General features: G+C 36.9%; 1 protein-coding gene across 2 annotated transcripts; it reads right to left on the bottom strand.

Annotated features, from left to right (window-relative positions):
* Window positions 1-435: 435 nt before the first annotated feature.
* On the bottom strand, window positions 436-10,976 carry FZD4 (frizzled class receptor 4). 2 transcript variants are annotated; one of them, XM_053708637.1, is made up of 2 exons: window positions 10,889-10,976; window positions 436-4,272 (listed from the first exon to the last, which is right to left on the bottom strand). In XM_053708637.1, exon 2 carries the CDS (start codon window positions 4,243-4,245, stop codon window positions 2,947-2,949), a length of 1,299 nt encoding a protein of 432 aa, XP_053564612.1. In that variant the 5' UTR covers window positions 4,246-4,272; window positions 10,889-10,976; the 3' UTR covers window positions 436-2,946. The 2 variants fall into 2 exon arrangements, with proteins under 2 accessions (XP_053564612.1, XP_053564610.1); XM_053708635.1 differs by lacking the exon at window positions 10,889-10,976 and adding an exon at window positions 8,735-9,464.
* Window positions 10,977-14,261: the final 3,285 nt, after the last annotated feature.

The raw sequence follows: 14,261 nt of genomic DNA, 5'->3' as shown, positions 1-14,261 counted from the left end.
ACTCAAAGGGTTAAAACGGTATGCTATGTCTGAATCATGAATGAGGTTTCATGACCCTTTAATCTGTATGTTCATGTTGTGAAGAATTCATGTTTCCCATAGTATACTTTAAATCTTATCAACTTTATCAGTTCTTCAGCAAAGCTCTTATAAATGTAGCTCAGTAATTTATAGTTGGTGAACTTTAGAAAAACATCAGCTTCCCTATGTTCAAGAGCAAAATATCCTGCAAATACACTAGCAAAGTCTGACCGTCTCCTGCCTTCATTAAGATTATATCCCTTGGTGGAATGTTGTGTTTATTAATCATTTACAAAAATAAACCTTCCCACTAGGGGGCATTCATGCTATAATTTTTTAAATGGCTGCAATGGAGTTCTCAAAAATAGACCTAGAATGTGTTATGTGAACTATATAAAAAAAAAATGGAAAATCTTTCTTTTTTAAAGATTAAGGTTTAGTAGAAAATGTTCAAAGTGAAAAGTCAATACATTCCATTATATAAATAGTATACCCAGTATGCACACTGACAAAATGTAAGCCTACTGTGCAAGCTAAATCACTCACAGTCCTGTTAATGCAATGAATGCAGAAATCACTAGATGTCTGGTGTATCACAGTTTGCAATATCCTCTAATTAAAAAATGCATAAAATGCCCCTTTAACATCCTAGAGTAAAGCAAATTACCAAACTGCAGGAAGTTATATCTTAAATACATTGATTTTAAAAATTTGTTGAGAGTACAAATGTGTTTTTTGTGTCTTATAAACAACAATTAAAAAAATCTCATTTTATATTTGTTTAGGAGTCTAATAAAATGATTTTTTCAGTGGTTGGCAGTAATGTTGTGCTTACACTAACTAGTGCAGTGAAATGTTAATAAATACACAGAATACGTAACATAGCATTAATAATATATAAAACTGTATCTAGTTTAACACTAAATTACAAAATATGATTGTCTTTTACAGCGGCTGACAAACACTTATATCATATAAAATAAGCCAGATATTTAGGAGGAGGTAAATCATGCAGCTGTGCATAAAAATATGTTAATTTTTATGGAATTTTCCAATTACAAAAATAAATATTATTGCTATAGCTAGAGAATAATTATCAGAATTTGATCACATGTAATGTGATAACCAATTTGTTTAAAAAAATTATATTGTCCAATTATAAAATATTGTCCTATTATAAAATATACATTATTCTCTTAGTATACTTAGTGCCATTTCATAAGAACATACTGAGGAAGGCTTGGGGCATGCTCATGTCTTTTGAGTAAGTCCTCAAGTCACATGCACGCTCCTGAGGTTACCTGAGTATGCTATCATGGAAAGAAGCTAAGCTTTAACAAAAGCTAACAGCAAAAAACAGGTAAGTTTGACAACACAAGTAAATTGGAAAGTGTTTTTAAATGTATCCCTTTAATTTACTGATGGTCAGCAAGTTGGAAATGACAGGGGTTACAAGGGGCTGAATGCCTGAATATACTTCCAGTACACTCCTGATTGTACATTATGATTGACTAATGCCCAGTCTAAGTATGTAATAAATAAATTCTATGTAACTGATATCAATATGTATTGTTATAGAAAATAAACATAATATGTAATATCTTGGCATTTCCCAGGAGCAAATGAATAAGAAATATTAATTAGGAGCTAATAAGATTTATTTTGGGCAATAGCCCCTGAACTTCCTGTTAAATTCCTGGAATATATACTACTTTTGGGGCATACAAAATAACTATAGGACGTTTCTCAAGCACTGTAGACCTAATTTGTTAGTGAACAAATTCATTTACCAGAACAGAAATGTTTTAGAAATAAAAATTACACGTGAAATATTGTGAGAGTCTATAAATGAAGTTAGCATTAATAGACAGCTGTTGGATAGTGTAAGAAGCTTTGTAAAGTGTTAACAATACATTAACTTCCAGTCATAAAAAATATGTGCTAGTCAGTCTGTCTATATAAAACAGGCAATGCATAGAAGTGGGGATAAGATAGAGAACTTGCAACTTTATAAATGAAAACACTTAAGTCTCCAACATTATCATTGCTATGTTCCAAAATGGCACCTCAAAAATAGGCCACTGCTAATTTAAAAATAGTGCATTATTTTCAGTTTCCATTTTTTTTTTGTTTTGAAACCCCTATAGGGCTGTCATTTTCCATATATAGTGCATAGTGTTATAAACTCACAGGAAATAGCCATCTGTTCAACCCCTTGGTTTCCAGATAAATTCTAAGAACATTTATCTGGTTGATTAGGCAGCAACATAAATAATAAGTCCACTTTAAAGGCACCAAAGAGCAAACTCTATTTAACATATCCAGTGTTTAGTGGTTACTCTTACTAAATATATATCTTAAAAAATATATATATAATATACCTTGGGGCATGTTTACTGTACATAATTTTAGATCTCCAAACCTGAAATGCAATTTTGGGCATCAGTTTACAGGTATCACCTTTTAGTTGAAGGAAGTCTTGGAAAAGCAGCTTTTGAGTTAGACAGCTAAAAGATCTGTTAAGACTTAAGTACATCATTGTATCTTGCATGCTGTTATCCTATAAAGGTCTGATAAATATGCAACATAATACAATGTAATTAACAAAAGAGATTTCTGCTCCAAATAACTAAGTTTTGTTTGTCACTAGTGGGGTCAAACAGAGGTCTCTGAATCTGAAACCAGTGACTTCAGCTCAACCAAAAAGAACACCGTTTTTTGGATTCTCAGCTTTCAACAATTGATTGCTTCAAGCTGTGTACTCCCCTAGTTCATCACAGGTATTATTCGCTTAACCAGTTTCACACATATATGACCTCCAGTTGTCTAGGGAACCAGTACCAGGTAGCAAAATGTTGCAAGTAAAACTTGGTTAAGAGTAATGCTTCTCCTTCAAATGAAAGCCAGGTTGTGTGCAGTTGTTGACTATACCACAGTCTCATTCCCTTTTCCAGGTTTAACCCAACTATCAGTTCTTTTCTTTCGTTTTACCTTCCCAGAGTTCACTAGTCTGTTTGAACATTTCTGCCAGGTGTGTAATGTTTTGGCAGACCAGATCCACATGCCGGAAGTGATTCCCACCAAGAGAGACATAAAAATCTTAAGCATTTCCACAGCCATGTTGGAATCATCAGCTGTGTAACGAAAAACTGCCCAATTGGAGATTTCATAAAAATAACACGCTATGACACATGTAGCTGGGACGGTGTAAAGGACGGAGAAGACTCCAATTTTGACCATTAGCCTCTCCAGCTTGTCTGTTTTCGTTCCATCTTTTTGAAGATTTGATCTAATTTTAAAAAGAGCTACAAGTCCAGCTGCAATGAACAGAGTTCCTATCACCAAATAAGTAAACAGTGGAGCAACCACAAAACCAGTGAGGGCATCAATGTTTTGATTACCTACATAGCATAACCCAGTAAGTTCCTCAGCATCTACTAATCTCATAATTAGTATGACTATTGTCTTTACTGCAGGAATAGCCCAAGCTGCAATATGGAAATAGGAACTGTGCATCTCAATGGCTTCATGCCCCCACTTCAGTCCAGCAGCCAGAAACCAAGTCAGTGTTAAAATCACCCACCAGATGGAGCTAGCCATTCCAAAAAAGTACATCAGCAAGAAAATAATAGCACATCCTGTGTTCTTTAGACCTTCTTGTATAAGGACAGGTTCTGCTGCCTCTTCAAAATCGCAGGATATCCTTTCCCGGCCAACAGTTAACCTAACAATATAAGCTATGCTATAAATATTGTAGCACATGCTCAGAAAAATAATGGGGCGCTCAGGGTAAGAAAATCTGGATGAGTCAATGAGAAAAGTGAGAACAGTGAAGGCAGTGGATATAAAACATAAACTGGCCCATACAGCCATCCAGATGTCTGTAAATTCCTTATACAATCTGCTATAAAGTCCTGCGTCATAACCACATTTTAAAACGCAGGTCATGCTCCTTTTTACCCAGGTGTACTGATCTGAGTTAGGCCCAAATGAATTACATTCCTCTCCAGGCTGTAAAACCTTAGTATGGAGTTGGACATCTTCATCTCCTGGTCCCTCCATGCACATATGATTGTGGTCATTTTGTGGTGGAAATTTACTGCAATTTAAACTGTCTGGCCAGGCAAATCCAAATTCTTTCAAAACAGGCTCACACCTTCGTTTGACAGAAAGGCACATACCACCGCAGGGACCTATTGGGATGTTAATTTTCTCAGTGCACATTGGAACGTACACAGAACAAAGGAAAAACTGTAAAAGAGAAAAAAAAATAGAATGTTTTAGGAATAACACAGCACACAAAGACCTTCCCAATGGGTGTATTTAATTCAGTTAACAACATAATGAAAAAGTAATAGTTATAATGCCCAAATAAATTGCCTTAACATGCATCTTTAGACAGCATTGTTTAAATGTAAAATAATTTTTAGCATCACAATAAATTGCTAGGGTCCTTCCAGATACTATTCAGACAAATATATTAGTCATTTAGCCTTTGAGACAAACTATGGTGAAACTCAATTAATTGCATGAAAATCTGTAGTATTAAAGCAATGTGTGTTTTTTATGTTTGGTATTTGTGACGGTTTAGCTCCAGCTGCTATGCTGTTTACATTCTATTTGGTTAATAAAGGTGATTTTTATTTTTGATTGTCTGCCCAACTTGTAAATTCCTTTTGTTAATCTCAGTTTACCCTAAAATAGGAAAGTTTAGCATTTTAACACAACATTCCAAACAGAATCTGTTCTAATCAATGTGCAAGATAAACATGAGAAAGGCTTCACAATGGAACACAGTGATATATTTAAGATGCATGTTTGACCTTTTAAACATATAGATATTTGCTAGAAGACAGTCTCCTTAGTGGAATGTTTTGTTAATCCTCTTAATTATAAATTGTTTGTTTTAGTTGATTAACTGCTGTGAATTATCATGTTACTTATCTGTAATCTTCCCACCTAAAGATAAACTGAAATCAGCAGAAGTTTAACATCTGGAAAGTTTTCAGCTTTGTTTGTTAGACTCTGCAGATTAAACCAGTCACTTTTTCCCCCTCTACTAATGACCACAAAGATTTTGCTAATAGGGAATTCAATATGCCCTGTATTTTAACAGCCAGGAATTAGCAGGCACACTAATCAGCCTCCCACAGAAATCTAGAGAAACTGACATGTAGACAGATCAGCCCTCACATTCCTGCAGTGCAACATGTCACTTTCACAATGAGATGAAATCCTTATATCAACAATCAGCACAACAGTCAGACAAAAGTTCTGCTAGACAGGCATTCCATCATTGTGCTGTGGAGGTGGCTGGGAGACAGTGAGTGTGTGCTCTTGTGTCTATACAGCCTGCATTCCCTCATTGTCATGTGTTGGTGAGTAGCTAGGTGTGCATTGTTGTCTATGCAGGTTGCATTCTATTGTGCAGAGGTAGCTGGGAGACACTGTGCTAGATTCACTAACATTTTCAACAGCGTCTCCATTCTCTCCAATTCCTCTGTTATTATCAGCAGCATATTTACTAACACTCTCATCTCTCTATTATTAGTAAATGGGTGGCTTAACTAATGGGGATTGACAAGTTTATATAAAGTTTAGTAGCCCACAAGAATATTTAGGAGCCAGCACACAATTTTTTAAAGATCCAGGGTATGGTATCTATGTACATTTATACTGAATTATTAAATAATAATAACAACCATCATTTTAAGAGCTACAGTTCACCGACCTGGGGTGGAAGTGTCAAACACTGGATTGATGAGGAACAGATGAAGAACTTGTTAGTGAGCTCTGGTGTCTATGCCAGCCATATGCCCTCACTGGAAGTGAATCTGCCTAAATAAGTGTGAGCTCAGGTGTCTATGCCAGCCATATGCCCTCACTGGAAGTGAATCTGCCTAAATAAGTGTGAGCTCAGGTGTCTATGCCAGCCATATGCCCTCACTGGAAGTGAATCTGCCTAAATAAGTGTGAGCTCAGGTGTCTATGCCAGCCATATGCCCTCACTGGAAGTGAATCTGCCTAAATAAGTGTGAGCTCAGGTGTCTATGCTAGCCATATGCCCTCGCTGGAAGTGAATCTGCCTAAATAAGTGTGAGCTCAGGTGTCTATGCCAGCCATATGCCCTCACTGGAAGTGAATCTGCCTAAATAAGTATGAGCTCAGGTGTCTATGCCAGCCATATGCCCTCACTGGAAGTGAATCTGCCTAAATAAGTGTGAGCTCTGGTGTCTATGCCAGCCATATGCCCTCACTGGAAGTGAATCTGCCTAAATAAGTGTGAGCTCTGGTGTCTATGCCAGCCATATGCCCTCACTGGAAGTGAATCTGCCTAAATAAGTGTGAGCTCAGGTGTCTATGCCAGCCATATGCCCTCGCTGGAAGTGAATCTGCCTAAATAAGTGTGAGCTCTGGTGTCTATGCCAGCCATATGCCCTCGCTGGAAGTGAATCTGCCTAAATAAGTGTGAGCTCTGGTGTCTATGCCAGCCATATGCCCTCACTGGAAGTGAATCTGCCTAAATAAGTGTGAGCTCTGGTGTCTATGCCAGCCATATGCCCTCACTGGAAGTGAATCTGCCTAAATAAGTGTGAGCTCAGGTGTCTATGCCAGCCATATGCCCTCACTGGAAGTGAATCTGCCTAAATAAGTGTGAGCTCTGGTGTCTATGCCAGCCATATGCCCTCACTGGAAGTGAATCTGCCTAAATGAGTGTGAGCTCAGGTGTCTATGCCAGCCATATGCCCTCACTGGAAGTAGATAGGGAGAACTTGACATGTGTGACCTCTAATGATTGCGCCAATACTACTTTTCTTTTATATATATATGAGCTGGAGAGTACCAGTAAGGGCAAGCTGTACACTGCACACTGGTGTGCAACAGAATTACTCTATCCTGAACAGCACATTGTGCGTAGATGAACATAGTAATACTTGTTTGGAATTGTATCCCTGTAGCCTGCATTGTAATATAGGGTACGTGTATAGTGTAGTGTGTTCTGCTCTGTAGGTTTATGCCTTTTGCCATGCCCTGTTTACAGGTTTAGAAGTGTATCACAGTGTCTTGCCATGTACCCAAGTGTTTAAATATATTCCTATGCATACACTTTTACAGGTGTGTAGATATACACTGTGCATATATTTTTTACAGGTGTGTAGATATGCCCTGTGCATACACTTTTTACAGGTGTGTAGATATGCCCTGTGCATACACTTTTACAGGTGTGTAGATATACACTGTGCATATATTTTTTACAGGTGTGTAGATGTACCCTGTGCATACACTTTTACAGGTGTGTAGATATGCCCTGTGCATACACTTTTACAGGTGTGTAGATATACACTGTGCATATATTTTTACAGGTGTGTAGATGTACCCTGTGCATACACTTTTACAGGTGTGTAGATGAACCCTGTGCATACACTTTTACAGGTGTGTAGATATACACTGTGCATATATTTTTTACAGGTGTGTAGATGTACCCTGTGCATACACTTTGTACAGGTGTGTAGATATACCCTGTGCATACACTTTTACAGGTGTGTAGATATACCCTGTGCATACACTTTGTACAGGTGTGTAGATATACCCTGTGCATACACTTTGTACAGGTGTGTAGATATACCCTGTGCATACACTTTTACAGGTGTGTAGATGTACCCTGTGCATACACTTACAGGTGTGTAGATATACCCTGTGCATACACTTTTACAGGTGTGTAGATGTGCCCTGTGTCATGAGATATTTTTTTCAGGTATGAATCTATATCCCTGCCCAATGCATTGGTTGCAGGTGTGGAAGTGTATTAATGTATCCTGCCCTGTACACATGTGTGTATTCCTGTGTCGTGAACCATACGTACGTGTATCACTGTATCCTAAAGCATGTTTTACCTGCAAAATTTGCATTATTGCATCCTGCATTATTTGAACACTGCAAAACTAAAGTAATTGGTTTTAGCATTTTAGCTGATCAAAGCTTTGGGTGCCCAAAAAAACATTGTGTGGCCACCCTACAATCTGTCCATACAAGTAAATGTTTTTACTTCACAAAACTAGATCAGTATAAGTCTATGCCTAGCTTAAAGTGATTTCCATCTTGGGTTAAGCGGCAATAAACTAAAGCTGTTTTCCCTTACAGGACCATAAAAATTGTTTTAAACCATGTCCCCTGCCCAATACAAAGAACATAAATTTAAAAAAAAAAATCATTTTTATTTTGCATTCATTAAAATATCTGAGTGCTAAGGATTAACATGATATGCTTGTAAAGGTCCTGCTAGTCTATGTCCAGTCTTATTTTACCCTCCTGTAACTGTAAATAGAGCACCCAGGTCAAATTGCTTCCTAGAGCTCAACTCTCGCAAAAATGTATAAATACATTTATATCCAGTTGTTCTGAGACATCCAGAAGTAACTGAAATTGAAGATTACTAAAATTAATTTAGCATGAGAGCACTGATTTTCTTCAATGTCTATTACAGAAATGAAATTGTTTTAATAGATTTTAAAGACTAAATTTGTCAGATTTTTTCAAGGATACTTTTTTCTGATATATCATATTTTGGATGGGGTTTCTTTTATTGACTAAATATATGAAATATGCACAACTAGAATATCTGCAGCTATTAATATTAACCTAGCTGGTAGCTGATATAGTTGTCTGCAATAGCTTGTTGTGGTGTCAGAGAATAAGTGCAACTGTTACCCACCTGCAGCTGGCTGGAACATCCATACTGTATAAGTGGGGTAAAAGTTGTCAACTGGAGCTCAGCATCTGTTTGCAACTCATGACCAACGAGGTTTGGCATTTTTGTAACATTGTAACCCAAATTTTGGCACATAGAAATCCTAATAGGGTCACATCGTCTTTCTTCTTCATCCCCAAATCCCCATATCTTTTCAGAAAGGCAGCATAAGATAGTCAAGTAAAATACAAGTGCAGCTGGCTCAGACTTTCCTCCCATCTTCATGTGAATATTTATTCCAGTGCCAGGTCTCCAATGTCTTATAAACCTGATACTTGCATTCAGTCCTCACAGGCAAGGAAACATGAGTAATGGAAAACTCAGACTACATAAAAGTTCAGCTCTGTAGCAGGAGAAAAAAAAAAGTCTATGTAATTAAATGTAAATATCAGTAACATTTGTTTTAAAAAAAAAAAAATCAGATGAAAAGATTAAAAAGCTGCTATGCATTTGTGTCTTCTGTTCCAAAAATGCAAATATATTCAGTTAATCCACAAAATAAAAGAATCAGCTGCTGCAAGTTGTTTTTGAAAAATAATACATTTTATCCAAACAATAAAAAAAATCTTGGTGATGACATGAAAGTATATTTCCAGAGCAGTTGGACAGTCCAGGTTAGATGGATGGTCAGTGCAGAATCCTTGGTCTGAGCTACCCAACTCTTTGCTGAGCTGCTCACTGTACTAATGAGAGGAGGAGGCAGGAGAGGGCTGTGTGTATGCTACAGGGGGGGCTGGCTGCTCCCATGGTACGGTATCCATAGAGGTTCAGTTCAGGCAGGTTCTCAAGTTTCCTTTAGTTCTCTACTGCAGGCTTTATTAACCCCCTGCACTCTCTCTCTCTCCTCTCCACATGAGATTAGAAAACAAAGTTAGAAGTAAATCTGTAAGGTTCTGAAACCCTTTGTCACTAACCCTTTGGTTGCCACAGAAGGTTGCAGCACATTGCAGAGCTAGCCAACAGATTTTTGTTGTTAGCTGAGTTTGCCTTTATTAACTCTCTCCTTGCCACATGGGGACGTAAATAAGAGATGCTGTTCCCTCCTATAGTAAATAAATATTCTATTGTTATTAACCCCTGAAGCACACTTGTAGTAGTTCAGATCACTTGCTTATTTTAGTACCCTGAATTCAAACTGCAATGTGCATTAATTGTCACAGTGATCTAAAAAGCAAGACGATGTACAATTTAAATTTTTATATTAAATTTCCTGATATTAAGAACTGTTGTTTTTTTTATGTTTGGAGTCTTCATTAACTCTTTCCTTGTCACATGATAACACACTATTTAAACATTTAACCCCTTGGCTGCCTGGGAGGACTGAAAACTTTTTGCAGCTATCTATAGATTTGCTTCAGAACAACAAAAAAAACACGATTTGATGTGCAGTCTTCCTTTTAGGATTAATGAAGCTATAAGGGGTTAATGTCTAACTTTCATCATACGGAGTTCTGTCTGGTCTAAGATAAAGTAAGAATCCAGAGATTCCTAATGTTTTGTGCTCCGGATAAAGTTCAGATTGTGGCTGTTTCCAGTGCGTGAGACGTGAATGATTTCCCCTGCTGAGCTGGCTGAGAGCAGCATACTGGAGGGATTATCTCTGTACTAGACACGAATTACACAACACTCTTACCTAAAATGTCAGTTCAGGTTAAAGGATTTGCTGCCCTTTCTTCTAGACTGGTGCTTTATCAGATAATGCTTGTTGGTATCAGTGAGCTTTAAATACAATCTTAGGCTGGATTCTGCATTATCTGAGTTTGATCCCAATTCTGGCTGTCTCTCATTCTCATTGGATTTTTGTCTCACCCCTGACTGTCTCATTCTCAGTTTCTTTTCTGACTGGCTGTCTATCTCCTTTTCTTGTATAAATACCCCCTCCTCCTCTCTCCATCCTTGTTCTGGCTGATTTTTTCATCAATGACTGGCCCATTCTATTCTCCTGGCTCACCCATCCCTTCTATGACTACTTCATTCTAATTATCTCTCTCCCTCTCATAATCTCTATCACACACTCCTTCCTCTCTCCTTCATTCTCTCATGGACTATTCTTAAAATAAAAACTGTCTCCATCCTATCATTCTAAATACTTGTCTCTCTCCTTTTGGTCTCTCTTACCTCTTCATTAGCCTCCTATATATGGTTTGTCTTTTTGGTTCACCCCATCATTATTATTATCTTGCTTTCTTTTCTCAGTTTTCCTGGCTGTCTCCCTCACTCTTCTGTTTTCTACTATTTTACTCAACCACTCCTATTCCTTATAATCTGATGGGTGTAGTCCTCATCTCATTTCCTGACTAATAACCTGTTGACATGTACTCATTTTCAAAAATTGTTTTTGTCTGTTTCCTTATTTATCCTGGGTATCTCCTTGTATTATGTCTCTTTTCTCTAGATGATTGACTGTCTCTCCTTTACTTGTTATGGCTGTTGTCTTTACAAAATTGCTGTGGCTTATTTCTTTGTCTTGTCATGTCCCAATAATCTACTGACCCTGGTCCTGTCTGTCTCTCTCTTACTCTAGTTGTCTCTCATCACTTTTATAGTTTTCACTATTTCTTAAATTGTCCATTGCTTTTCTCACTTTCCCCATAACTACAGGTAGCCCTCAGTTTACGCCGGGGTTAGGTTCCAGAAGGAATGGTTGTAAATCGAAACCGTTGTAAATTGAAACCCAGTTTATAATGTAAGTCAATGGGAAGTGAGGGAGATAGGTTCCAGGCCCCTCTCAAAATTGTCATAAGTAACACCTAATACATTATTTTTAAAGCTTTGAAATGAAGACTTTAAATGCTAAACAGCATTATAAACATAATAAAATAATCACACAACACAGAATATATAATTAAACTAAGTTAAATGAACAAAAACATTTGCTAAACAGCATTATAAACCTAATAAAATAATCACACAATACAGACTTCACTTGCATTTTTCTGCAAACAGTTCTTTCTATGCATTCCAAACTGGACTGGTTTATAGACAGGAAGATCTTGTTCCTTTGAAATCTGCTCAATAGCTCAGGTCTGGTTAAACCGATTAATTTCAGCTTGCTTGGCTTTGCTGCAACACAAGTGGACAGCTCCACCTACTGGCTATTTTAATCAATGCACTGCTTCTCAATTATTTTCAATAGCAGTCACATGACTGGAAAAAAAGGTTGTTATTCTGTAACGGTGCAAATTGAACCATTGTAAACCGAGGGCCACCTGTATTTTGTTGTTGAGTAATTTGGCAGTAATCCAAATATTTCAATTCAAGGTTCAACCACTGTTCTTGCACTCTAGTTTATAACTTTACACATATATATTATTTGTATACCCAGGTATCATAGGTGAAATACTAGCAATATACATTGGGTAATATACATTATGATTGTGTTTGTGTTTTATGAGAATTTTAGATTGTCCTAATAAACATCTTATAACATGGAAGTAATTTAGATATCTTTAACAGGCGGGTTAATAAGTGTCATACAACTACTAACATATTGCATTTATATGTCTTCACCAGAAACCATTCCCCTCATTTGTCTTAATTTACAACAGTTGGGTAACAGTGCTGGAGTACTCCAACTACTAGAAAACACATGTAAAACATAGCTCCCAGCAATTATAGTTTTCATTCCAGGACCAAAAAGGACAGGTGCTTAAAATCTAGCTGGTCCATTGAGTAAAGTGGATGGGATGAACAGAGACATAAAATCCATAGACATAACCTGGATTTTCCTGGACATGGTTTATTTATAGCTGGAAATGCTTCCGATTGCTCCAAGTAAGTTTTAAAGAAAACAGGGTAGAAATAGGGTTAAAGGGATAGGAAACCCCAAAATGATCTTTCATGGTTTGTATAGAACATACAATTTTAAACAACTTTCCAATTTACTTCTATTATCAAATTTGCTTCATTATCTTGTTATCCTTTGCTGAAGGAACAGCATTGCACTACTGGCAGCTAGCTGAACATATCTAGTTAGCCAATCCCAAGAGATCTGTGCAAGCACCAATCAGCAGCCATCTCCCACTAGAATAGGATATCTGCATATTCTTTTTCAACAAGGGATACCAAGAGAATAAAGCACATTTTAAAATGGAAGTGGATTTAAAAGAGTCTTAAAATGGCATGATCTATCAGAATCATACAAGTTTAATTTTGACTTTCCTATGAGGCTAAGAGCCACTGCCCTCTCAAATTGGGACAATCCCACAAACTGCTAGATGACGGGGTCTCTGGTAAAATTTGTGTGTAGCTAGGACAAATTTATATGTGTGGTGAACATAGGTTAGTAATAAAAATTGGACTACTGTCCCAAAATTATTATGGATATGTACTCAAAAATATAATCTTCTCAGTCCATATTGAGGTCATGTTGGTCAGAAAAAAAGCCAGAAACTGTCCTTAAATATAATCTTCTTTAGACTGTATTATGTTTTCTATGCAGTGGGGGGGGGGGGGGGGGGGCAGGGTCACTTGTTTAAAATAGAAATATCTTTGCAGTTGTTAGTTAGTTTCAGAATAAAGTCAAATGTTCAATAACAAATACATTTTTCCATTATTAACTTACATGTGAAATAACTGTTTTCTCTATTCCATTTAAAATGAAAAAAATACTCTCAAGTAAAACAATCTTTGAGTGTCCTTTATATAGTGAAAAGGACCAGCTGTGCTACCTTGCAGGCGCCCCTAGTCACAGGGTAATTAGACATGACATAACTTTTGTGTACAGGGATGTTGGTACTAGCACTGTCACTCACTATAAATCTGTTATAGGAAATTGTGTGTATTGCCCAGTACAGTTTATGATTGGCTGTTTTTTGCGGTCAAGTGTACAGAATGCAGATTTTACTATAATAGGGAGAATATTAACATATTTTTATCACTTGACCAGCCAGGAAGGGCATAATTGTGAGTAAAGGTGCCCCTGGGATTTTCCCAACATTTCCTAAGGAGAAATCCACCCCTCATGGGATCCTTTTCTGTCAGTTTTTGTATTTATTTATTTATTTATTTATTTTTGCAGCGGATCTACATAGAAACTGTAGAAAATAAATGGTTTAAAAGCATTGCTGTAACCAGACATATAGAATTAATGAAACAATCACTGTGAAGAATGTTGTAGGGTCAGACTGAGGATCCTGTAGCCTACACTCAAGACTTTCAAGAAAGAAAAAAAAAGCACAGTAATAATTTGGAGTTTTACTACCGTACACATAATGAAACATTTTAGACTAGATTACAAGTGGAGTGAAAACATATTAGCTCTATTGTGCTCTAAAGTTAAATCAATAGATCTTTTATTTTTGCGCTCATATTACATGTTGAAAGTAATATATTAGGAAAAATGTAGGGCTAATACCTGGATGTCTGATAGTGCATGTGCAGGGGTGAAACTACAGGGGGTGCAGAGGTCGCAGGTGCGACTGGGGTGGGGGCCCAACCTAAAAAAAAAAAAAATTTTAATAATTTTTTAATTTAATTTTTATAAAAAACG

Source organism: Bombina bombina, chromosome 3 (genome assembly GCF_027579735.1).
Source record: "Bombina bombina isolate aBomBom1 chromosome 3, aBomBom1.pri, whole genome shotgun sequence".
Taxonomy (NCBI): Eukaryota; Metazoa; Chordata; class Amphibia; order Anura; family Bombinatoridae; genus Bombina; species Bombina bombina.
This window is presented reverse-complemented; position numbering and strand designations above follow the sequence as displayed.

Coding starts and splice junctions, on each gene's coding strand:
- FZD4 (XM_053708635.1), bottom strand. CDS start 8,995: ATGAAGATGGGAGGAAAGTCTGAGCCAGCTGCACTTGTATTTTACTTG. Junction 4,273..8,734: donor GATGTTCCAGCCAGCTGCAG/GTGGGTAACAGT, acceptor TCTCTTTTACAG/TTTTTCCTTTGTTCTGTGTA.